The 26,054-nt window shown below is 40.8% G+C and overlaps 1 protein-coding gene across 2 annotated transcripts in view; it reads right to left on the bottom strand.

The window, feature by feature from the left end:
* MYO1D (myosin ID) overlaps positions 1-26,054 on the bottom strand; it is a 188,037-nt gene that overhangs the window by 128,219 nt on the left and 33,764 nt on the right. For both annotated transcript variants that reach the window (XM_039331715.1, XM_039331714.1), the window contains exons 2-7: positions 13,776-13,984; positions 12,050-12,143; positions 11,106-11,271; positions 9,627-9,680; positions 1,294-1,389; positions 208-324 (exon numbers count right to left, since the gene is read on the bottom strand). In XM_039331715.1, the coding sequence (XP_039187649.1) occupies positions 208-324; positions 1,294-1,389; positions 9,627-9,680; positions 11,106-11,271; positions 12,050-12,143; positions 13,776-13,984 (736 nt within the window). The remainder of the gene's footprint in view (positions 1-207; positions 325-1,293; positions 1,390-9,626; positions 9,681-11,105; positions 11,272-12,049; positions 12,144-13,775; positions 13,985-26,054) is intronic.

The following is a 26,054-nucleotide window of genomic DNA, read 5'->3' as shown; positions in this document are numbered from 1 at the left end:
TTAGGTTGCCTATCTTTATAAATAAACCTGAAACCTGAATATCAACGATCTCTAATATATTTAAACAGAATTAAAGTCTCTCATCAAAAGGAATGTGCATGTATAGATGTAAAATGTAACTATTACTCTCTTGTTCCTGATGTTCCTCATATAACCTTACAACACACATTTCTTTCCAGAAGTCTAATAGCAGAGAGAATCATTTACCAAATGCAGAATGGCAGCAAGGATTTTGTACACTGTTTGAACCTCTTCTGGTCCAAACCCAATTACTTTCATTGCATCAGCAACAGCTTTGAAATCTGCACTGTCATTAATGGCACACTGAAAAACAAACAAACAAAACATGAAATCACTCTCTTGCCTCAGCACTAAGAATGAGATATTAGGCAGAGAAAATGGGACATCTCATCTCTAGGAATATTTCAGCCAAAACAAATAATAAAGTATTAGTACTAGTAATAAATGTGTTATGTGAACTAGCTAGTAGGAAAAAGAAAAGCAGAAGAGAAAGTCTATTTAATTTATTAAAATATTCATAATGAATCCAAATTAGGGGGTGATGGTGGAGGTTGGAGGAAAACAAGGAAAAAAGAATTAAATCACAGTTGAAAAAGAAAATATCTCAGCTGAATATTTGAATTAGACTATTTTTCCAAATAAAAAAGTGGCAAGGAGAATTTTAAACCAATTTGGCCAAATTTAGAAACTGTTTTTGTTATTGTTGTCAAGGAGCAAAAAAGAACATAGCAGAGAATTCCAAATAAAAATAGGTAACTTTATATAATACAAGTAGGGTAATATAAGATACAATACAGGTAGTCCCTGACTTATGACCAGAATTGAAACCAACATTTCTGTTGTTAAGTGAGATATTTAAGTGAGTTTTGCCCTATTTTATGACCTTTCTTGCCACAGTTGTTAAGTGAATCTGGTTTCCCTGTTGATTTTGCTTGTCAGAAGGTTGCAAAAGGTGGTCGCATGACCTTGGGACACTGCAACCATCATAAATATGAGCCAGTTGTCTATTGTCATGGGGATGCTGCAATGGTCATAAATGTGAAAAATGGTCAGAAGTCACTTTTTTCAGTGATGTTGTAACTTTGAACAATCACTAAATGAAGTGTTGTTAGTCAAGGTCTACCTGTAATATCCAGAGCATTTTTACATATCCTATTCAAATCCACATTCATAGTTATGATTAGATAATGCACGACCAAATGTATAGACTGATAAGAAATAGAATAGTTTACCATGTAACTGTGTCAAAAAAAAAAGATGATTCTTCCTCACCTTTGGTTGTGCTCCAACACTAATATAGCAATATGCAGATAAATCTTTATGCAGATACAAAGATCGCAGAAGCTGCTCAGAGCCTCCTTGAAGAAGCTAAAAAGATAAGAATCAATTACTTAAATCAATTGTAGTGATAAAGGAGAATAATGGTAGCTCAGGGTTGAAATGAGGGTCCTTGTGCTCTCTAAGCTTGATTTTTTCATTGCAGATGTTTTATTTTCCAAACTAAATAACATCATCAGTCTTAGTCACTAGCACTGATGATGTTACCTAGTTTGGGTACTGAAACATCTGCAAGGAAACTACCAAGCCCAGAGAGCACCAAACACCCCTTAAACCAGCGGTTCTCAACCTATGGGTCGGGACCCCATTTGGGGTCGAACAACCATTTCATGGGGGTCGCCAAACAACACAGTCCACATTTTTCCCCCTTTTCCTTAGCTGTGCTACTCCCTTTTATTCTATTGGCTTTTGAAAGCCAATAGAATAGACTCTCTTGAATAGACTCTCTTGCTGAGCCCGCCAAAAGTCCCATTCTGCAAACGGTGCTGCAAGTTGTCTGCAGCGAAGGCGAGCTGTCTGGAAGTTTCCACCCCTCCCTGCTGAGCAACTACTAAAAATGTAAGTAAAAGAGGGCCAGGGGTGGGAGGTGGAAGGCCTGCAGGCGCAGGGAGGGTTGCTGGCGCGCGTGGGGCCCGGCGGGTGCCTTACCTCCCTTGGGCTGGGCCAACTGGTGGCCCAGCCAGTGGTCGGCCTGCTCTGTCTCTGCCGCTTGCCAGCTACACCTCGGCTGGCGCAGGGGGCGGCACCACGCATGCGCGGCGCTCCCGGGCAGGGAAAGTCCTCGACTTATGACCAGTTGGGGGTCGCGGCATTAAAAAGGTTGAGAACCACTGCCTTAAACCAATTGTCTTTTTGGTGCTATGCATTATTTATATTATTACCATCTAAAATACTTTGTCTTGATAGGATAATCCATCTCAAACATACAGTATAAACACATATTCAATAGTGAGGGCAAGCATTGCAACAGCTGCTCCTTTACTAGTCACTCCAGATAATTTAGATTCTCTCTTACATAAGGTTATTTTGGAGGAGGAAAAAATATATGGTTCCAGCGGCATTCAACCCAATTACGTACTGATACTTTATCTATCTTTAGGATCTTCCTTCTGGAATCTCAGCTAAGGGGTATCCTTCATTTAAAGAGTGTTGTTTCTCCTTCCCTCTTCTTTCATCCTGTTATAAGTGGTGCAGCTTTTAATGGAGCTGTCTTAAACTATTAAATATTCAAGAACTCATGGTTTCTCCAGGATTAGAAAACTTTCTCTTGGCTCAGAATGGCTAGTATCCCAAAATATTTAAACTGTTTCATCTAAACCAAAATATTGGGAGGGGGGTGTCTATCCTGAAAGGACATTGAAACCTGGCTCTTCTTTCACTGGAGCATAATGGGAAGTGAGCTCAGCTTTTATTTTTTATTATTATTATTGATCATCACACAGTCAGGCAGATGTTCAGACTGGATTTGGCATTTTTGTCTACCTATTGAGTCCTTACCAAGGACCTGGGATAGGCAGATCTGGATGTTTGAATTGATGGTATTACAGATATTGTCGCAGGATGGAAGCTGTTCCTAGTAAGGCCGCCTTTTGCAATTGATTGATGGCAAATTTGTCAATACCAATGGTGTCCAAGTGGTGCTACAATTGTTTTGGGATTGTATCCAAGGCGCCTATAACTATTGGTACTACCCTTGTTTGCCTTTGCCATAATCGTTCTATTTCTATTTGTAGGTCTTTATATTTTGTGATCTTCTCCACTTCTTTCTCTTCTATTCTGTTGTCTCCAGGCACTGCCATGTCTACTATCCAGACTTTTTTGTCTTTCTTATTGATAATTGTTAAGTCCGGGGTGTTATGTGGCAGGTGCCTGTCTGTTTGAATTCTAAAGCCCCAGAGCAATTTAACATTTTCATTTTCTATGACTTTCTCTATTTTATGGTCCCCTCAGTTCATGCTTTCAGGCAAATGATATTTCTTGCAGATCTTCCAATGCACCTTTGTTGCTACATTGTCATGCCGTTGCTTGTAGTCAGTCTATATGATCTTCTTGCAGCAGCTTACCATGTGGTCCACTATTTCTTCTTTGCATAAGCGGCACTTACTGTCTGCTGCTGTCCTCTCAATTTTCATTTTGTATGCATTTGTCCTGAAGGCTTGATCTTGTGCAGCCAGAATTAGTCCCTTGGTCTCTTTGTTTCTACGGGGTATTTCTTGATTAGGTGTTCTTTGGTCGTCTTGTTCTTCAGCTTCTTTTCTTTCATCTGTTCTAGCTTGCTTGCTTGCATCTGATCTTAACTTGTTGATCTTATTTTCCAGTCTAACCTTCCATTTTTGTGGTGTACTGTTTGGTTTTTTCTTCTTTGTTGATTTTGCATCCCAGGTATTCAGTTATAACCGCAGCTGTGCTGTACATTAGTTGGTTTGTTTTTTGCAGTGAGTTGGTGCTTATTCTTGATATTGCAGTATTTGCATCTTTTAATGCTTGTGCTAGCTGTTTCTGCCAACAAAAGTACGTATAGTCAAGGCCATGGTTTTTCCAGTTGCAATATATGGCTGTGAAAGTTGGACCATAAGAAAGGCTGAGCTGCCTCTGGGCAGACCATAATCTGGTAAGTTTTCGCTTGAAAGAACAAAGGAGCAGGCCAAGATGGACTTTCCAAAGAGTGATTTTTAAAGAAAAAGAATTTAAGGAAAGAATGGAGAAAGAGATGCACCTTTTTTTTCAAGCGAATGACAATGAGGATACATCCTTGCAGAACATTTGGGATATGGCAAAAGCATATATGAGGGATGCAGCAATTTCGTATATGGCCAAGAGAAACAAAGAAAAAAACAATATAGGATGAGGCTCGAGGAAGAATACAAACAGGCCGAAACACAATTTCAGAGAGATCCTGAAAACAAAGGATTGAAAAACAAAATGGATTTAATTAAACATAAACTATGTATAGAGGATTCGGAAAAGTTAGCACAAAAATTACAGGCAGCTAAGCAAAATAACTTTGAACACGCGAATAAACCGGGAAGATAGCTAGCGTATAAACTAAGAAGGCAGAAAGAGAAGCAACAGATTATTAATCTGGAAGACAAGAAAGGAGAGATTCAGGGGGAGGAGACTATAAAAAGGGGAATCGCCCAAAGATACTATGAAAAACTATGTAAGAGAAATGAGGGAAAAAATGCAGAAAGGATAATAGAATACTTAGAGAAGGCAGACATACCGAAGATTCCGGAGGAAATAAAATCTATGTTAAATGAGGAAATAAGAATGGCTGAAATAATCAGGGCTATAAATAAACAAAAGATCAATAAGGTGACTGGCCCAGATGGAATACCAGCGGAACTATATAAAGAACAACAAAGTGCACTCAATCAATACCTACTAGAAGTTTTCAACGCCGTATTAACCGATGCTAAAATACCTAAGTCCTTGTCAGAGGCAAATATAATATTGATTCCAAAAGAAGAAGCGGAAAAAACATGGATACAAAATTATAGACCTATATCATTATTGAATTCTGACTATAAAATTTTTGCCTCAATAATGGCGGAGAGATTCAAAAAGTACCTAATTGATTTCATACATTCGGATCAAAATGGGTTTTTACCAAACAGACAGATTAAGCGGAATATAAGAACAATCTTAGACATTCTCGAATTTTATGAATCACATAGTGATCGTCAAGTGGTACTTCTGTTCCTTGATGCACAGAAGGCTGTTGACAATGTCAATTGGCAATTTATGATCCAACAACTAAAATTAATGGATGTTGGGGAAAAATTTTTAAATGTGATAACCGCAATATATTCCAAACAAAAGGCCCAGATCATAATAAATGGAGAGGCCACTAATAAATTCAACATACAGAGAGGTACAAGACAAGGATGTCCTCTCTCGCCACTGCTATTTATATATTTATTAGAAATTTTTGCTAGAGTAGTAAGACAAGGAGAGCAGATTAAAGCACTTAAGATTAAGAAAGAAACATACAAACTTCAAACTTATGCAGATGACTTAGCATTTATATTAGAAGACCCAGAACAATCAGGACAGAAACTATTCGAAATATTGGAGTATGGGGATCTGGCAGGTTTGAAAATAAATAGAAACAAAACAAAGATTATAACAAAAAACATGATTAATATACAAAAAGGAAACCTCGAGGCAAAATTAGGTATACAAGTAGTTTCTAAATAAAATATCTAGGGATAGTTATTTCAGCACGCTGCTCATCAATTAAAGAAGACAATTATGGCAAATTGGTAAAGAATATAAAAGTAGATTTAGACCGTTGAAAAATTTGCATCTTTCATTACTTGGGAGAATTGCTGCAGTGAAAATGAACATCTTACCTAAAATGATATTCCTGTTTCAGAATATCCCAATTCAATTAGACAAGAAATTTTTCAAGGGGTTGAATAAATTAACCTTAAAATTTGTGTGGTCCAGTAAGAAAGCAAGAATAAAATTAAAGGCATTACAGGATGCCAAAGAAAGGGGAGGTTTAGGTTTCTCAGACTGGGAACTATATTACCAAGCAGTGGCCCTAACATGGATTAGAGACTGGATAACCTTAGAAAATAAAAGATGTTTACATTTAGAGGGTTATGACCTCCAGCAGGGTTCGCATGCTCACATATGGATGGGGCAAAGCAGAAACCACCAATATTTTTTAAGATATAAGGTTTGGCAAGAATTAATAAAAAGCTGGAATATAGTTAAATGCCAATATTACACAAAGATTCCGGCTTGGCTATCACCATTGGAGGCAGTCACATATCCCAATTTGTATAGGAAAGACAATGCTATTATAAATAAAGACATCTTGACAGAAGAAAGTTATTTAAAACAAAAACAAGAACTAAAACAACAAGGAATAGACATGGAGTGGTGGTCTTACCTCCAGATACAAGCAAGATACATGAAGGATAAGCAAGACAAGATACGGGGTTAGATAAAATACTGCTAGGCCCGGAGAAAAAACAAATAAAGAATATTTATAAACACCTGTTGGAACATTTATTTATTTCTAAAATTTATATGCCGCCCAATCCCAAGGGACTCAGGGCGACGTACAAAATTAAAACAATAATATGACAATAAAACAATAAAATAAATACATTCATACAGCGTGTCCGATCATATCCCGGCCCCTCCCCGGGGACATCAGCCCCAGGCCTGCCGGAACAGGAGAGTTTTAATGGCTTTCTTAAAGGCCGGCAGGGTGGGAGTAGTTCGAACCTCGGGGGGAAGTTGATTCCACCAGGTCGGAGCCACCACAGAAAAGGCCCTTCCCCGAGGGCCCGCCAGCCGACATTGTCTGGCCGATGGGACCTGAAGGAGGCCCAATCTGTGGGACCTCACCGGTCTCTGGGAACTGTGCGGCAGTATGCAGTCCTGTAAGTAACCTGGCCCTATGCCATGAAGGGCTTTAAAGGTGATAACCAACACCTTGAATTGTCCGGAGACCCACAGGAAGCCAGTGCAGCTCGCGGAGGATAGGTGACACGTGGGCATACCTTGGCGCGCCCACAATCGCTCTCGCAGCTGCATTCTGAACATAAGCTATATGAGGAGCAGGTTAAAGAAACAATGGTGACGTGGGCAATAGATCTAGGATATAATATAAATATGGATCAATGGCAGCAAGTATGGGAACGAAATAACAAAATCACATTGGCAACATCATATAAAGAAAACCTATATAAGATGGTTTACAGATGACATCTCCCTCTGGCCAGATTAGCCAAAATGTATAACGGATATTCATCTATGTGTTGGTAATGTAAAAAGGAAAAGGGCACCTTTTTCATGTATGGTGGACATGTAGAGAAGCACAGGTGTATTGGCGTATAGTCTGGGAATGGGCAATAGAAATGACTAGGCAAAACATTCTATACAAACCTGAGGCATTACTATTAGGAATACTAGAGAAAAATGTAAATAAAGAGGACACATATTTAATTATTCATGTGGTTACAGTGGCAAGGATACTATTTGCTCAAAAGTGGAAAGCAATGGAAGTACCGAGTGAAGAAGTACTAATAAAGAAAATTATGTATTCTGCAGAACTAGATAGGATAACTAAAAGATTAAAAAATCAGGAAGAAACAGAATTTTATCGAATATGGAATAAATTTTATAGATGGAGGGAAGAAAAATGGAGGTCACAAATAAAGAGATAAGTTAAGATAGAGATCAGAAATGTATAGTTTGTATATAGATATATTATATGTAATTAATGTACAACATGGACTGAGATGTCAGTCAAAGACGATTTACCATGTTCAATGTTTTTAATCCTTTTTTTCTTTGTACTCAATAAAAACTTTGTAAAAAAAAAAAGAAAGAAAGGCTGAGTGCAAAAGAATTGAGGTTTTTGAACTATGGTGCTGGAGAAGAGTTCTGCGACTCCCCTGGACTGCAAGGCGATCAAACTGATCAATCCTAGAGGAGATCAATCCTGACTGCTCTTTAGAAGGCCAGATCCTGAAGTTGAAACTCAAGTACTTTGACCACCTAATGAGAAGGAAGAACTCACTGGAGAAGGGCCTAATGCTGGGAAAGATTGAGGGCAATAGAAGAAGGGGACGACAGAGAATGAGGTGGCTGGTTGAGTCACTGAAGCAGTAGGTGTGAACTTAAATGGACTCCAGAAGATGGTAGAGGACAGGAAGACCTGGAGGAACGTTGTCCATGGGGTCGCGATGGGTCGGACACAACTTCGCAACTAACAACAACAAAAGCTGTTTCTTTGGAACAAGCTTCAATGCAGGCATCCTTATTCTGTTGTTTTTGTGCTGTTCTAGATGCTCAGGTATTCTTTGTTTCACTTCTTTTATTTCTTTAGTTAGAGGGCTTTGTTCTTCCTGAGGAAGAGGTATCTGGTTTCCAAATGAAAACAGTTGTATACCTTTGCTGGATTCCTCTACTGCTAACTCCCCCTGGTTTGCCTCTACACTCTGCATTACTTCTGGCAAGGCTTTGATTTCTTTGCCCTGGGTAAACCTTTGAAGTTCATCCAATTCTGTTTCTATGAATACTTTATTTCGTATTATAAATCGACAATCTCCTAATCTCTGTTCTGTTATTTCTGATTCTGGATGTTGTTCTTTCCAGAACTGATGCATTCATTTCAGATATCTCTTCTTCTTAGTCTTGATCTGTAATAAAAGATTATTATTTCTTTGTTTTCAATAACTGTGTATTTGCGATAGGTAAACACCTTTTCTTTCAGTAGTTTTGCAGCTGCTGGCTCTGGTTGCTCAGCTAACAGTCCTGAATCCTGTAGCCCATTTTTCACAAAGATATCCAGGAAATCCAACTTCTAGCGCAGACTTTGTTAACCTGGGCGACATCTGAGCCAGTATGGTTTTCTGAAATTTATGTCTCACCATATTTTTTATGGGAGAGACACTCGTTGTCTGACTCCTCTGATGAGACATGTCCACTATGGTTGATTCTCTGGCATAGATTTCATCTTCCTCAGAGTACACAAGCCCCACAACCATGTCAAGGTAGTGCCTCACTGGGGGTTGTTGTTGTTATTATTATTATTAAAATATGCTGAATGGCATTGAAAATATCTTAATTTTAATCTTAATTTTTAGCTTAATATAATTTTAAAAATTAATTATTTTTTATTATTTGTGGGTTTGCTAGCTATCTAGAGTTGTTTTGTATAATATGACCACATATATTTCTCAAATAAATGAAATCAGTGCCATAGTCTTCACACTTCTCCAGGAAAACAATATGCTTTACCAACATGGTAGCCTGGCATAAAAGTATAGTAATACAGAATCCTATTTTCCAACTGAAGCAGACATTGTCCTTTGTAAAAGGCTACCCTAAGGCACTATTAGCTGTTTCAGAGGTATCCAAGACAGGCATCCAGTTACCATAATTGCTAGCAGGCACATAAGGCAAAACCATGAAGTATATGGAAATTATTTCCATCTGCAGCTAGAACCAGTATGATTTTCTCTTCCAAGGAAAATAAAAACACCAACTAACATTACATTTGGATAAAGGAAATCTGAAGAGTCAGTCTTTGAGCCTCAGAATGGAATAAATTATCATCTACAGCCAAATGGCTATACAAAGACTGTCCTTTGCACTGTGAATGAAGTAGGGAAGAAAGAAGGATTAGCAAACTGATAGGATAAAACAATGTGGAACATTACAAAGAAGGTAAAGAGTGCATTCCTCTGAATTCAGAAGTGATCACCCACAATGTGCCCAATTTCACACTTGTAACTCACCTGGTAGAAGGAGTGAAAGTTTCTCTCTCCTGGTTGCTGCACAATCACCCGGGACTAGAAGAACAAGGAAAGAGCCTTATGAAATAAGCTTGCTAATTTATTTTTTAACCTGTACTATTCTAAGCAAATTGTTTATATTAAGTTAAATATTAAAAACAGGTTGTTTTTAAACCTAATCTTTCTCTGTTTAAATAATATCTCTCTTGGGAGGCTTAAAGGGGGATGGGAACTAGTTACACAATTTATGTTATTGCAATATAACACAATATAATTGATTATTACTATTACTATTATTATTATTATTTTATTTATCTATTGAAGTTTTATGGCTGTTAGCAATTCAGAGTCATGTGAGAGATGGACAGCCATATAAAGTCCTTTAAATAAATTAAACAAATAATGAGAGTCTTGCAGAACAACAGTGGCATAAGAACCATTTGCACGAATCAATTTCAGTTTAGGAAGTGTGGTGGCAATTCCTACAAAGGGCAACTAGGTTTTCACACAGCTATGGAGGCCCTATGAGGCTGCTGCCACAACATTTTATTTAGTATGACCAAGGGTAGAATACTTTCTGGTGACAACCAGATGGGTAAGCAGGACTTTAATAATACTACTGGTTAAGTTTTCATTAATCATCTTTTAATCCGTTAAGTGAACCATTGGGTTGTTGTAAATAAATATGAACCCATTTATCCAAGGAGGGTTTGTAAGCAACTTTTTTGAACAGTTGTTAAACCACAAATTATAAACTAGAAATAGGATAGAAAGCTTAATAGGGTTATCCAAGATTGATTTTTATTTGACAACTTACACAACTAGCAGAGGGCAAGACACAGCTAAAGTGGGAGTTTATTATTAGCAGTAACATTTAGGGGGCCCATGGTTTTAGGACATTTTTCAAGTTTGATAATCTATCTCAAATTATCCAATAGGATTAATTCTAAAAATATGATATGGTTACCAAACCAACAGAAACTGCTGCATGATTTCAATTTGGGAGATGGGGAGAATACCTGAAAAATAACTCCTAAATCATCAAAATTTCAGTGTTTATTCCAAGATTATGATTCTGACAGAGTAGCAAAGTAGAGTGAGGGGAGGGTGAAAGGGAAGAGAAACATACAATATATGTTTTCTAAAAAAATAATTTCACATATAGTCACACAACAGAAAGCTAGACAGCACTTAAAAACTGCCCTATCATCTATTCCATTTTTAACTGAGGTTTTCACCAGGCCACGAAACATGTAATAGTAAATTTCCTTACAACCACATGATAATCTATTTAAAACAGTGGTCTCTGTTACAATTATATTTACTGAAAGTTTTGCAAGTTAGAGCCAACTTTCCCATATACTTAAGTATTATCCCAAGAACTCAGTTCAATTTTCTATTTTGAATCCAGATGCTTATAATATAGTAATTTTTACTAATTTCTGAAAGATATCTGTGGATGAGCATGAAAGCCCTAGTTACCTTTTCCAGCAAGTAATTATTGATATGTCCACCTATGGGGTCTCCTTTAAAATCAAAATTGATATCCATATATTTTCCAAAGCGGCTGGAGTTGTCATTACGGTTAGTTTTCGCATTGCCAAAAGCTTCCAGAACACAGTTGGATTTCAGCAGCATGTTCTTCACCCTTTAAAGAACACACATGCCCAAAAACCAGTAGTAAAGGAACCTATGTCAGACATAATGTTTTTTTCTAGGTAAGAAACCTAATGGCCATGTTAGTTCTACTATAGGCTAAAGGAGGCCATGCTCCAAAATGTGGTCAGCAGAAAGCCATCTCAAGCAAATAATAGATCCTTAATTCTCAATTTTCATCTAAAGCAAACTTCATTCTATGTTAGGAAAGCAGAAATACAGTCGTCGAGTCACTTCCTTCATTGTAGGTATTAAAAACTGAAATCTGAAGCCAACTATAATTTCCCAAATTATGCTCAAGGATTTAGGGGCTTTAGAGAATAGAAGATTATCCTGACAAAATATATAGATAATATTGCTGAGATTATGCTCCTGACTAATAGCAGAAATAGTAAGGAGAAAATGAAAGCAGTTGTATTCAGGTTGCCTAAAGTTTAACCCACTTTAAACCTGACACATTAAAATTCTCAGAAGATAATAAGTCAGACAGGGACAACTACTTTTTGGGATGTTGGCATTGCCCTAGCCACCTCTTATGCAACAGCAAGTTGCTATTAAAGGGTTTAGGCCATTATTTGATATTAGAGCTCCATAATGTACCTTGAACATTTGATACAATTTATTCTGTGTTCTTTTTTTTTCTTTAGCTTTTGAGAAGCTAAAAGTCTGCACCCTATTGATGCACCTTCATTTCTACTTTTTCCTATGGAGCAATTATATTTTGCATTCAATTAAATCAGACATTTTTCCCTCCAAAGCAAATGCCTTACCTTTCAACTTCAGCTCTCTGACTTGGATTAGTAATGGCAGCTATGTACTGCATAATGTATTTACTTGCTTCTGTTTTACCTGCTCCGCTTTCCCCTGAGGGCACAAATGAAAGACAGGCATCATAACACAATCACATCTATTTCACTAGCTAGAGAGAACAAGTGTGCCTAATGAACTTCTTTGTTATTCAAGAAATTAATATTAAGCTCTATGTCTTCACGCTCACTTTCTAGTTCAATAGGAAAACTAGGCAAACCTTTGAAACTCTTTATAAAAGTTAGCAAGAAAAGTAGACAGTATTGGACTAACAAGTGTTAGATTTTTTTAAAAAGAAAAGTTGGAATAGAAGAGCATCTGGCAAATAACTTTTGCAGGTTATATTTACAAAAATCTATAAATCACATTTGATATATAATATTTCTCAGTTTCTGGAGGTTGTGAGCTCCTGGATGGGGAAGAAGAGAACTCAGCTCAGCCTTGGTAAACTGAGTGGCTTGGATTTTAGGGTCCACTGTATCTAGGGTTTTTCCATCTTTGGACCCAAATGGATCCATTGTGCAATTTGGGGTCCTCCTTGACTCACAAGTTATCTTTGAAGAGCAGATGGCAGCTATAATGAGGAAGGCTTCTCCACAACTTTGTTTTTTGAACTCAATTGCACCCCTTCCTGGATCAAGAGGCACTGTTCAGAGGCACATGCCTTAGTCACCTCTCAAGTGTATTAGTGCAACACAATTACATGGAGTTATCCTTGAAGACCATCTGGAAGCAGCAGCTGATCCAGAACTTGGAAACACTGGCATTTCTGGGTGTACCTCAATACTATACATCCATGTTACATCTCTGCTACAGGAACTGTGTATTTCCAAGTGGAATTCAAGATGCTGGTCATTACCTTTAAAAACCTTCCATATCACAGGGCTGAGATATTTGTGGGATCATTTTTCACTGGTTGTTTTTATCCATCCCATTAGGTCTGAAAGGAGGGGCATGGTCTGGATCCCTTCAATTAAAGAATGTCATCTTATGGCAGCGGTTCTCAACCTGTGGGTTGCAACCCCATTTGGGGTCGAATGACCATTTCACGGGGGTCGCCAAACAACGCGATCCGCCATTTTTTTGTCAGCCGGTGCAGGGGATGGCACCGCGCATGCGTGCCGCGTAGGGGGCAGCGCCGCACATGTGTGCTGCACAGGGGGCGCCGTATAAAAAGGTTGAGAACCACTGTCTTATGGGACCTTGGACGCCTGTTTTTTTATTGAAGCACTTGTCTTTTGGAACACCATATCCTCCTCAAGATCAGATTGGCCTTGACTCTGCTGGCCTTCCATTAAGCACTCTATGTGCTCCAGGACAAGGGAGTAGATGGGTCCCATGTTTTGTATTGTCTTGTTGGGTTCATCTTCGGTGACCACCCTTGTTTTTTTTAATTTTACTAATAATAATTTTTATTGTTTTAATGTGCTATTAGCTGCCCAGAATTAATTACATTTACTAGATAGGCAGCCATTTAATATCAATGAACGAACAAATGAATGAATGAACAAACCAATATTACTCACTCATTCACTCATTCAATAATCAATCATAGAACTTATTAGCCAAGCTGGACTTACACTTTACACCAAACCACCACATTGTTAGTTTGGGATGCAATGCAATATAATCTTCCAGTTTTGTTTAAAATATCACCATGATGGGAAGTAACAGGTATCTCTGACGCACCTGATATTACAATGCATGTGTCCTTTGATCGCCTCTTCATAGCTTTATATGCAGCATCTGCGATGGCAAAGAGATGAGGTGGCCTCTCATACAACTCCCGCCCTTTATATTGTTCAATTGTATCACGGCTGTAGATATTCAAATTCTTGTAAGGATTTACAGAAACAACTACTTCCCCAATGAATGTGTAGATCCGTCCCTTTTCAAACCTAAACAATGCAAGACAAAGACAATAGAAAAGGATAATGAAAAATTAGAAAACATTAAAAAGCAGACAATGAATATCGTATAACTTACACTAGCTTTGTACTTTAAGGAGAAGCTCATTTCATCATACTTTTTCCTCATGACCAAAGAATTTATTGACTATAAGTAAGCAGTATTTGAAGAGTTACATCAGTAACTCTTATATAAGTGCAGGCAGAATTATGTACACTGTGTATGTCTTTTAAGTTCTTTATGTAAATATAGAAACAGGATTAGGAATCTAAAAATTCTGGGCATTCATGAATGTATGCACAGATTTATTCCTAAAGTTTTATCTCCAGTGATAGTAATATGTAATACAGCACATATTTAATAGCATTATTAAAAACAAGATTTTAATATTTAACATGCAAAATGTCATGTCAAAAATCTGTAGTTTTCTACTGGGAATTTAATTTTTCCACCAGTATACCATGAATCCAAGCCACTACAGAAAAATAGCATTGCAGATTATTTATTTATTTGTGTACTAGCTTTATTAATTTTACCCAAACATATCCAACAAATCTTCCCCTGTCTTTTTCCTCCACAACAGCAACCTTGTGAGGTGGGTTGTGCTGAGAGAGAATGACTTGCAAAAGACACTCAGCTGGTTTTGTATGCTAAGGTGGAACTTGAACTCATGGCCTCCCACTTTTTAACTTGGCCTTAACCATTAGACCCAACTGGCTCTTTTTAAATTTGGTTCATGGTAAACGATAAAATATTTTGAGTCTGGGGCAATAGTTTCTCCTCCTGTTTTATTTAGAGCAACTTTATTTCTGCATCACAACAACCTGTTAATGTTTCTTTACCTCTAGACCTCATCAGCCTGTTTCTTAACTCTACAGGATTTGATGGCTGATGGAATCTCAGTCCAGTTTGTTCTCAAACATTACACACTGTTCTTCATCAATCACAAGGCAAGATATGACAAATTTTTATTTGATAGCTCCACTAGAAACATGAAACCAAGTACAGATAGTCCTTGATTTTCAACCATTCATTTAATGACCATTTAAAGTTACAACAGCACTGAAAATAGTGGCTTATGACTGATTTTCACCATTGCAGTATCCCAATGGTCATGTGAGCAAAATTTGGGCATTTGGTAACCAGCATATATTTGTGGCAATTGCACCATCCAGGGATCATTTGATCACCATTTGTAAGTTCCCAACAAACAAAGTCAATGGGGGAAGCCAGATTCACTTAACGATTGGATGATTCACTTAACATCTGTAGTAATTCACTTAGCAATTGTGGTAAAGCTGAGTCACAAATAGACATTCAAGGATGCTACATAATCTTCATGAAATTGTGCTCATAGTTAGAGAATTCCAGTCTGAGGCAGCAACAAACACGCTGGAGCTTTGAATGTGGGAAATACTGGGCTGGAAGAGCTGACCGAGGGAAGAGGAGATAGGCCTCGGAGCCAGCTCGCCTGCCAGCCCGCCGCCCCGGCCTCCTCCTCGGCCTCCTCGACTTTTTCGTCCGCCGCCTCGGCCGCCTCGTTGTACCTGGAGGCCGCTGCCGCCTTGTCCCCGCCGCCTGGCATATCCTGCGTCCCGTGTGGCGGCGACCCACAGCTCAACTTTCTACCGCTGGAGAGTGCTGGCCTGCCCCACCAGCAGCCGCAGCCTCCCCCGCAGTGGCAGGCCTCGCCGCAGCCACCCGCTTGGGCAATCCGGCCCGGCGCTCAGCCGACCCTCGCTGCCCCGCGTGCGGCTTCCTTTTCCTTTTTCTCCGCCATCATTGCCGCCGCCGCGTCATTTTCCTCGGGCTCCATGGCGGGGCCTTCTCTGGTGACCTGGGCTCCCCACGTGACTTCACTCGCTGCCCCGGCGGCAACTGCCACCGTCGCCGTTATGGTGATGGCCAGAAACAAGAGGAAGCGTGACAACAAGGCCAGCACCTTCAGCTTCAATTGTACGCTGTTGCCGGGTCCCACCGGGGAAAGCGGCGGGCTGGCGTTGGGGAACGGGCCCTTGGGGAGACTGTCAAGCAGGCCGGAGGAGCCGGCCTACACTGGCACCCCGTGGAAGAAGACGAATTACAGTCCCGCCGTGGCTGGGTTGACTTTACACAATTGTTGGATGTCCGGAGAAGCCATTGATGAGCTGCACGAGAGGTACTTGGAGAAGTTGACCCAGCTCTTTGAGGAGCATAAGGCCAAGTACGGGCTGCCCCAAGACAAGGACCTAATGATCACCTAGCCGGCCACATTGGACCAGCCTGGGACACAGAGGGGCAATATTTTTTAGAGAATGTTTGTTGTGGGTATGTGTATGTATGTAGATGAATGGTGGCCCTGTTATGTATAAATTTTATTATTGTATTTAGGGCATATGAATGTGAATATTTTTATTTTTATGTATATAAATTGAGTGTGAATGTGTACTGAGTGTTTGGGGTATGAGAATGGTGGAGTCAGGGGCGGAGCCTGGTACCCCCTCTGCTGAGTGCAATAGCAAAAGTAGGGGGGGGCAGGACTTACCTTTGGGCTTGGTCTGTATGGAAAGCTAGTCTGGTCAGAAAGGGAGAAGGCTGGTGAGGGTGGGGGTACTCCGGGGAGGGGAGAAGGTCGGAGCATCCTGGTTATGACTGGGATGGGCAGATATGGTGGGAGCCGAGGGGCAGGCCATCTTTGGGGAACGAGGACTCGCTATATTAGAGCGATTCCTTGTTCCGGCCCCTCAAAAGGCTCATCCTGTAGTACGGGTGACAGGGGAGTACAGGGCCCTAGTTGTAGGCTGCTGTTGCTTAATGCCAGGTCCGTTGTCAACAAAGCCCCCCTTGTCCGTGATTTAATATTGGACAGCGGGGCGGACCTGGCATGTATAACCGAAACCTGGCTGGGCCCTGAGGGGGGTGTTTCCCTCTCGGAGATGTGCCCGGATGGGTTTGTGGTGCTTCATCAGCCTCAACATCAGGGCAGGGGTGGGGGAGTGGCAGTCATCGCTCGGAAGTCCTTGAGTCCTCGTGGGATTCCTGCCCCGGAGGTTGTTGGGTGTGAGTCCCTCCTATTGAAGTTGGGTTCACGGGTTCAGTTGGGCTTGCTGCTGACGTACCTACCTCCCAGCTGCGTTGCAACAGCCCTGCCTGCGTTGCTGGAGTCAGTAGCCGGGTTGGCGGTGGAGTTCCCCAGACTTATGGTACTGGGGGACTTTAACCTACCATCACTACTGGGTCCAGGGAAGGCTTCTTGAGGCCCCTCCTCAAGAAGCCTTCCCTGGACCCAGCTGTTTTGAAGAACTTCCATCCTGTCTCCAACCTCCCCTTTGTGGGGAAGGTTGTAGAGAAGGTGGTGGCGTCCCAACTCTTGCGATCCTTGGATGAAACGAATTATCTGGACCCTTTTCAATCTGGTTTCAGGCCCGGCTACAGCACTGAGACTGCTTTGGTCACACTGACTGATGACCTCTGGCGAGCCCGGGATAGGGGTCATTCCTCTATCCTGGTGCTTCTTGACCTCTCAGCGGCTTTCAATACCATCGACCATGGTATCCTTCTGCGTCGTCTTGGAGAGGTGGGGGTGGGCGGCACTGTATTGCGGTGGTTCTCCTCCTACCTCTCACAGTCGGTGTTGGCGGGTGAACAGAGATGGACCCCTAGGCGCCTCGATCATGGGGTGCCTCAGGGCTTGGTCCTGTCCCCCCTTTTTTAACATCTACATGAAACCGCTGGGTGAGATCATCCGGCGACATGGGGTGAAGTATCATCAGTACGCAGATGATACCCAATTATATATCTCCACCCTGTGTCCTTTCAGTGAAGCAGTCGACGTGATCTGCCGGTGCCTGGAAGATGTGAGGGTCTGGATGGGGGTGAACAGGCTTAGACTCAACCCTCACAAGACCGAGTGGCTCTGGATCTTGCCTCCCAAAGGTCAACTGGATGGTCCATCATTAGTCCTGGGGGGGGGGCAAATTTACCTCCCTCAGTGCTGGCATGCAACTTGGGTGTCCTTCTGGACTCACAGCTAAATTTGGAACAACATCTATCGGCTGTGGCCAGGGGGACCTTTGCCCAGGTTCGCCTGGTGCACCAGTTGCGGCCTTATTTGGACCGGGAGGCTTTACTCATGGTCACTCACGCCCTTGTCACCTCAAGACTGGATTACTGTAACACGCTCTACATGGGGCTACCCTTGAAGAGCGTTCGGAGGCTGCAGTTGGTTCAGAATGCAGCCGCGAGAGCGATTGTGGGCGTGCCAAGGTACGCCCACGTGTCACCTATCCTCCGCGAGCTGCACTGGCTTCCTGTGGGTCTCCGGACGCAATTCAAGGTGTTGGTTATCACCTTTAAAGCCCTTCATGGCATAGGGCCAGGTTACTTACAGGACTGCATACTGCCGCACAGCTCCCAGAGACCGGTGAGGTCCCATAGATTGGGCCTCCTTCAGGTCCCGTTGTCCAGACAATGTCAGCTGGCAGGCCTTCGGGGAAGGGCCTTTTCTGTGGTGGCTCCGACCTGGTGGAATCAACTTCCCCCCGAGGTTCGAACTACTCCCACCCTGCCGGCCTTTAAGAAAGCCGTTAAAACTCTCCTGTTCCGGCAGGCCTGGGGCTGATGTCCCCGGGGGGGGGCGGGATATGATCGGACATGCTGTATGATTGTATTATTTTATTGTTTTATTGTTGATGATTGTTTTAATTTTGTACGCCGCCCTGAGTCCTTTGGGATTGGGCGGCATATAAAATAAATAAATAAATAAATAAATAAATAAATAAATAAATAAATAAATAAGGTGATAAAAGTTTGGGCTCCTTTGTTATAAGTAGTCCTCAATGTACGATAGGGAACAGAATTTCTTTTGCTAGGAAAGGTGTTTATTTAGTCATGCCTGAGTTCGCAACCTTTCTTGCAACTGTTGTTCAGTGAATCACTGCAGTTGTTAAGTGAATCATGCAGTTATTAAAGAATTCAACTTCTCTCATTGACTTTGCTTCTCAGAAGCCAGCTGGAAGGTCACAAATGGCAATCACAGGACCCCAGGAAGCTGAAACTATCGTAAATACAGGCTGGTTGAATTTTGATCATGTGATTGTGGAGATGCTGTAGGTCATTTTTTTAGTGTCACTGTAATTTGAATGGTTGCTAAATAAATGGTTCCAATCTGCACTGAATGCAGATATGGTTGATATAATTTATTCACTATTCAGCTCCACAACAGTTATACACTGATTCAGTAATTCCAAAAACAATATACGTATAATATCTATATAAGATCTGGATTGCTATTTTTTTTTTAAAAAAAAAATCTCAACCAGATTTATATAAGAATTATTGGCTCCTCACAAGACAGATAGCAGTTGTACTTAAATGTATTATCATTAAACGTGGCATTGAAAATATAAGTAACAGTACAGGCAAAAAAACCAAAAACAAATTCATGTTTCACCATGGGGAGAAATTGGGTTTATTTGGTCTGAAGTAGCATAATTTCTTTTAAGTTTATTCTGGAGATGAATATAAAATCTGGACAGAACAATATCTCAGCTGTGTTTTTTTATGTTGCAAAATTAAATAAAGTAGTATCAGCAGTTAAAATTTTGTTTAACAATAAAATTAAGGTGTAACCAGAATTGTCAAAAGTGTTTCCTCTTTCCTTTTAAATATACCAACTATCCTCTTCTCCCTTCCTTTCTGATTTTCTTTCCTAGTTTTCTCCCTCTGTCAAATGCTTCTCTTAACACTAATTTCCCATGTCACTTTAAGATTCCCCCTATCTTCCTAAAAGAGTCCTTGGTCGCTGCTTGAAATAAGGCGGCATCAGGGGCGTTAGACCGGATCGCACCTTTGTGACCTCTCCGTGATTGTGGATCCCGGAGGGCACCTTGGTTTACCGAGGAGCTACGGGAGATGAAGCATCTGAAAAGACGTCTAGAGCGACGCTGGAGGGCTAGTAACTCTGAATCCGACCGGACACTTCTAAGAGCCTATATTAGGACTTATTTAGTGGCGATATGAGCGGCAAAATATTCGCATTTTTCCACATTTATTGCGTCTGCAGAATCTTGCCCTGCCACCCTGTTTAGGGTGACCCGTTCCCTACTTAACGTTCAGGAAGCCAGGGAGCCCTTACAGGGTAGAGCGGAGGAATTTATGCAATTCCTATCAGACAAAATCGCTCCAATTCGGACAGACCTAGACTCCGATTGGGCAGGGCCTTCTGAGATGACTGGGGCAGGTCTTAGCTCAGTTTTATGGGATGAATTTGAGTCTGTGAACGCTGAGGATTTTGACAGAGCAGTGGGAGCAATGAGCGCCTCCACTTGTTTATTGGACCCATGTCCTTCCTGGTTGGTCTCGGCTGTCAAGGAGGTGACACGAGGCTGGCTCCAGGTGTTGATCAATGCTTCATTGAGGGAGGGGTCTTTCCCGCAATCCTTGAAGGAGGCGGTTGTGAGGCCCCTTCTCAAGAAGCCTACCCTGGACCCGGCTGACTCAAATAACTTCCGTCCAATCTCCCCTTTTTGGGGAAGGTTGTAGAGAGAGTGGTGGCGCTCCAGCTCTGACAGTCTCTGGATGAAGCAGATTATCTAGACCCTTTTCAATCTGGCTTCAGGCCCGGCTTCAGCACAGAAACCGCTTTGGTCGCACTGATGGATGATCTCTGGCGGGCCCGAGACAGGGGTTATTCCTCTGTCTTGGTGCTACTTGACCTCTCAGTGACTTTTGATACCATTAATCATGGTATCCTTTTGCGACAACTTGAAGGGGTGGGAGTGGGAGGCACCGTTTTACGGTGGTTCTCCTACTACCTTTCTGGCCAGTCGCAATCGGTATTGGTGGGAGGGCAGAGGTCAACCTCGAGGCCCCTTGAATGCAGTGTGCTGCAGGGGTCGGTCCTCTCCCCCCTCCTATTTAACATTTATATGAAGCCGCTGGGTGAGATCATCAGACAGCACGGGGTGAGGTTTCATCAGTATGCTGATGATATCCAGTTATATATCTCCTCCCCGAGCTCTCTCAGTGAAGCGGCCGATGTGATGGGCCATTGCCTCGAAGCCGTGAGGGTCTGGATGGGGGTTAACAGGCTCAATCCTGACAAGACCGAGTGGCTTTGGATGTTGCCTCCCAAGGATCATGTCGACTGTCCAGTGTTGACTCTTGCGGGGGAAAATATACCCCCTTCAGAGCGGGTTCGCAACTTGGGTGTCCTCCTTGATCCATAGCTGAATTTGGAACATCATTTGATGGCTGTGGCTGGGAGGACCTTTGCACAACTTTGTCTGTTGCACCAGTTGCGACCCTACCTGGACCGGGAGGCTCTCCTTACAGTCACTCATGCCCTTGTCACCTCACGTCTGGACTACTGCAATGCGCTCTATTTGGGGCTACCCTTGAAAAGTATTTGGAGACTACAGTTGGTCCAGAATGCAGCCGCGCGAGTGATAGTGGGTGCTCCTCGATACACCCACGTTACACCTATCCTCCGTGAGCTGCACTGGTTGCCTATTGGTCTCCGGGTCCAATTCAAGGTGTTGGTTATTACCTTTAAAACCCTGTATGGCTCAGGGCCAGGCTATTTGAAAGACCGCCTACTACCTCATAATTCCCTTTGTCCGGTTAGATCCACAGGCTGGGCCTCCTTCAGGTCCCGTCGGCCAAGCAGTGCCATTTGGCGGGGCCGCGGAAGAGGGCTTTCTCTGTGATGGTGCCCACATCTTGGAACCAGCTCCCCCCAGAGATTAGGACCGCTCCCACCCTGTTGGTTTTCCGTAAGCTGCTTAAGACCTGGCTTTTCCGGCAGGCCTGGGGTTTATAAAATCTGACCCCTGGATGACTGTTCTTGTACTGTTTATTTTGTTATGTTTTATGATGTTTTTATTGTTAGCCGCCCAGAGTCCTCCGGGAGTGGGGCGGCTTATAAATTTTAAAAATAAAATAAAATAAATAAATATTGCCTTAAAATTCGGAATTCTGCTAAATTTTTCTACAATGGAGGCATACCACTTTTACTGATATTCTGAAACATAAATTTATACTTGAATTTTTAATACATTTTTCAACTCAGTGTTGAGGACAGCCAATTTCCCTGAGTAGGAAATGCCATTCTTTTCACATTTGTATCCCTCCTTTCCTGTACGGGACAAAACAGCAAGGAGAGTGAAAGGACAAATTATTTTATTTGTACAGCATTCTGAACTGGGGCAAACAAATTCTTCTATAAAGGAATCTTGGAAAGGAAACATATTTAATTCAAAGGTTGCCAACAGGTCCATGCCAACTGTAAACCATTCTTTTGGCCTATTGCCATAGTACATACACACTCTCACACACACATACACAAACACACACTAAATTCTAAAGTAGTATATTCTATGATAGCACAGAAATATTGGACAAGAAAAAAAAAAAACCCACGGTGACAGGTATGGGACCGATGATCACAAAAGAAAAAGGATTTTACTTAAAAGCCTAAATAATTTCCCCTTTAATTTAAACTAGAATTAAAGATTTAAAAGTCACCCAGGGAACTGATTTCCATATACTTTCAACCTTTTCATTCACATTAACTGTTACTGATAATGAAGGAATGGATGTATATTTCAAAGTAGCCAGTTACTAGAGAATGTAGTTCAATTCACAAGATAAGGCTTTAAGAAAAAATGTTTTTCTGGCACATTGCAATTTTAATTTACTACAAAGCAAAAATCTTGGACAAAAAGAAGGAAAAGTCAAATCATAAAAAGAGGAACACATGAATGCTTTTCTATCTATGTGCATCAGAAAATATCCTAAGCCATTCCTCCCCCGTACTGTACTGTAGAGTGAAAATAAGCTTGGAATGTCTGTTTTATCCACAGACATTAGGAAAGAAGAGCAAAACAAAAGAAAGGCAATGGAGGATTGAATGACTTCCTAGAAAACACAATAAATCAAAAACAAGGCATTTCCGCTGCCATCCCTCTGACTGAATTTTAACTGGCTTTCTCTAGTCACCTTGTATATATAAAAGTCATGTAAACAAAAGGAAAACAAGGCAACAGTCAGAATCAAATTTTTATATTTAGCAAAAGGTACATATATCTAGGGACAAGAAGCTAGAATTACATATCTAGATATATGTGCTTGGAATTCATTTTACTAATAGATTATACTATTCTGCCAGATAACCTAGGCTGAGAATAAAAGCTTGCAAGGATTCTAAAGTCATGTAATTCTTATAGAATTGTGTAGTTAAAATTTCATTTTTCCAAAATGATTATTTTAAAATCCTCAACAGAACATCCATGAATGTTGAAAATCCTAATATTATTTCAAATTTGTTTTGAGTCCTGATGTTAAACTTGTATCCACTGATTCTTGTTGAGCTATTTGCTGTTGATGTAAATCTGGAAAGAAAATAAGCATCTCGGCTTGTGACAGTATCTGGTTCCATTTTGGCATTATTTTGTTGTTGGTTTTTCTTTCTTTTAAAAATCTGGCTTAGGCTAGGTTGCCTCTATTTAAGTATGGGCTTGCTACCCAATCCCTAAAGGGAAAGCTCTCCACTTCATCCCAATTTAAATCCTACTTCAGTTTAGCCACTCCATCCATTTGATGAAGTGAGCCACAGCTCACAAAAGCTTCTTCCTTTTAATAACATTTGTTGGAAGGATCTAATTCTAATAGTATCTTTTCTACCGATTTTGGAAAATATAAATTAATTTGGCTTTTCTCCTATAATATTGTTATACTTTTGTTGTCTTAGGAGTACAGAAATTCAAGACTCCAAATCATTTAGACATCTGACATACTCTAGAAATATTGGTTATTTTTAAAGCTCTGAATATAATTCATATTTACTGGATATCAGTACTTTAGAAATATCACCTATTCTATAAACCCTAATTGGCTACTGTCTAAGCAAAACTGACTGATTTAAGAGGATCCCAATAAAACAGTAAAATTCATTTTTACAAACTGAATTTTGTCTTTGGCTTGAATTTTGTGCATACTTAATGTGAATGGCAGTGCCTAAATGATGTTGCCTGATCTCACCTGCTAGGCAGGGTTAATCTTGATTAGTTGCTGAATTCTCAGAGCAGTGAGTTACACTGGAAACTCAAAGAAAAAAAAAATAATTCCCAGAAGAAGGCTGTGGCAAACTACTTCTACAACACTGCAAGAAATTGGCACGGATGCAGTAATCAAATGCCACACCAACTTGAGTGTCTTTACTGTCCAATAAATTCCAGGTGGCAGCATTTGGCAGCAGGTATATGATTTTTAAAAAGCTAAAGAGAGTCACGCCTAAATAGAATTTAAATGGGGGAGTATCCAGAAATACCAAGACTGTAGGCTAAATTGGAAAATCAAATAAACATCCTGGAAAGTGTGTATTTAAAAACCAACCCACTCCGTGGGACTTACCTCTAAGCAAGCTTGCGTAGTATTGTCAATTACTATCACTTTTCTGAAAAAATATCTTTCATTTTCTTTTTTCAGAGTCCAATTTTCTACCTTCTTTGAAAACTGTTAGCATGATCACATTTACAGATAGTCCTCCGTTCATGACCACAATTGAGCCCCAAGTTTCTGTTGCTAAGTGAGACAGTTGTTAAGTAAATTTTGCCCAATTTTTAGCCACAGTTGTTAAGTGAATTACTGTAGCTGTTAAGAACATGGCTGTTAAGTGAATCCGGCTTCCTCACTGACTTCGCTTGCCAGAAGATCGCAAAAAAGAAGATCCCGTGAGCCAGAGACACAGCAACGGTCATAAATATGAATCAGTTGCCAAGCATCTGAATTCTGATCACGTGACCATGGAGATGCTGCAATGGTCGTTAAGTGTGAAAAATGATCATAAGCCACTTTTTTCAGTGCTGTTGTAACTTCGAACAGTCACTAAATGAACTGTTGTAAGTTGAGGACTACCTGTACCACATTTTCAGTGCTATTAATAGTATTATTTCTCTGATATGAAGTAAAAGAAAAGAGGAATGAAACTGTTTACATCAGGAACAATACATATCAAGAATACAAACCAATAAAGAAATTACACATAGTGCGCTACAAGCTTATCAATATCGTTTAAAGAGCAGAGGTGCTTTAATCCGTTTACTTCGTTTCCTATGGATACTATCTTGACTATCTTGCTTTCTTGGCTAAATTCCACATGCCACACAATTGTTTTCCAGCAGAAGCAATCTGACCTCTTACTTGGGAGTATCAGATATCATGAAGTATTACAATAGTTGTTGAAATAACTCTCCCCCTTTTTATAAGATAGAAATTTTTATCTGAGGGGATAAGTTTCAATATACAGGTAGTCTTTGACTTACAACCATTCGAAGTTTCAACAGCACTGATTTATAACTATTGACTATCCCTATGGTCATGTGATCAAAATCTGGATGTTGGCAACTGGTTCATTTTATGGCTGTTGCTGTGTCCCAAAGTCATGTGATCAGCTTTTGCGACTTTCTGACAAGCAAAGTCAATGGGGAAACCGGATTCACTTAACAATTGGGTTTCTGACTTAACAATTGCACTGATTCACTTAACTGTGGCAAGAAAGATTGTAAAATGGAGCAAAATTCTCTTAACAATTGTCTAGAATTTTTTGGGTCGATTGTGGTCATACGTTGAGGATTACATGTGTTGAAGAGGGAATACATAGTCAAAACAATGTACGGTTTGGACTTATCAGTATAGTCAGAGCAAACGTAGACAATAGATTTTTACCGGGTATCTGCTAGAGCCGTGGTGGCAAACCTATGGCACATGTGCCACAGGTGGCACGCAGAGCCTTCTCTGTGGGCACGTGCGCCGTCACCCCAGTCCTAGGCCTTTAGCTGGGTTTTATAAAACCTTTTTGCTTTTGCCTCCACCGCCGTGTGCAAAAAAAAAAGGTTCAATCAATCAATCAATTTCAACTTCTTGCGGGGGAAAAAAAGATCTCACAAAGTTGGAATTGATTGATTGAACTTTTTAGTCCCACCCAGTCTGCCGTTATCACCACAGCCACGCCCACCCAATTGGCCATGCCCACCCAATTGGCCACGCCCACCAAATGGGCCACACCCACCTGGCACCCGA

Source organism: Crotalus tigris, unplaced genomic scaffold (genome assembly GCF_016545835.1).
Source record: "Crotalus tigris isolate CLP2741 ecotype Arizona unplaced genomic scaffold, ASM1654583v1 scf7180000024437.13266115, whole genome shotgun sequence".
NCBI classification, from domain to species: domain Eukaryota; kingdom Metazoa; phylum Chordata; class Lepidosauria; order Squamata; family Viperidae; genus Crotalus; species Crotalus tigris.
Note: the sequence above shows the minus strand (reverse complement) of the source record. Positions and strands in the feature narration are given on the sequence as shown.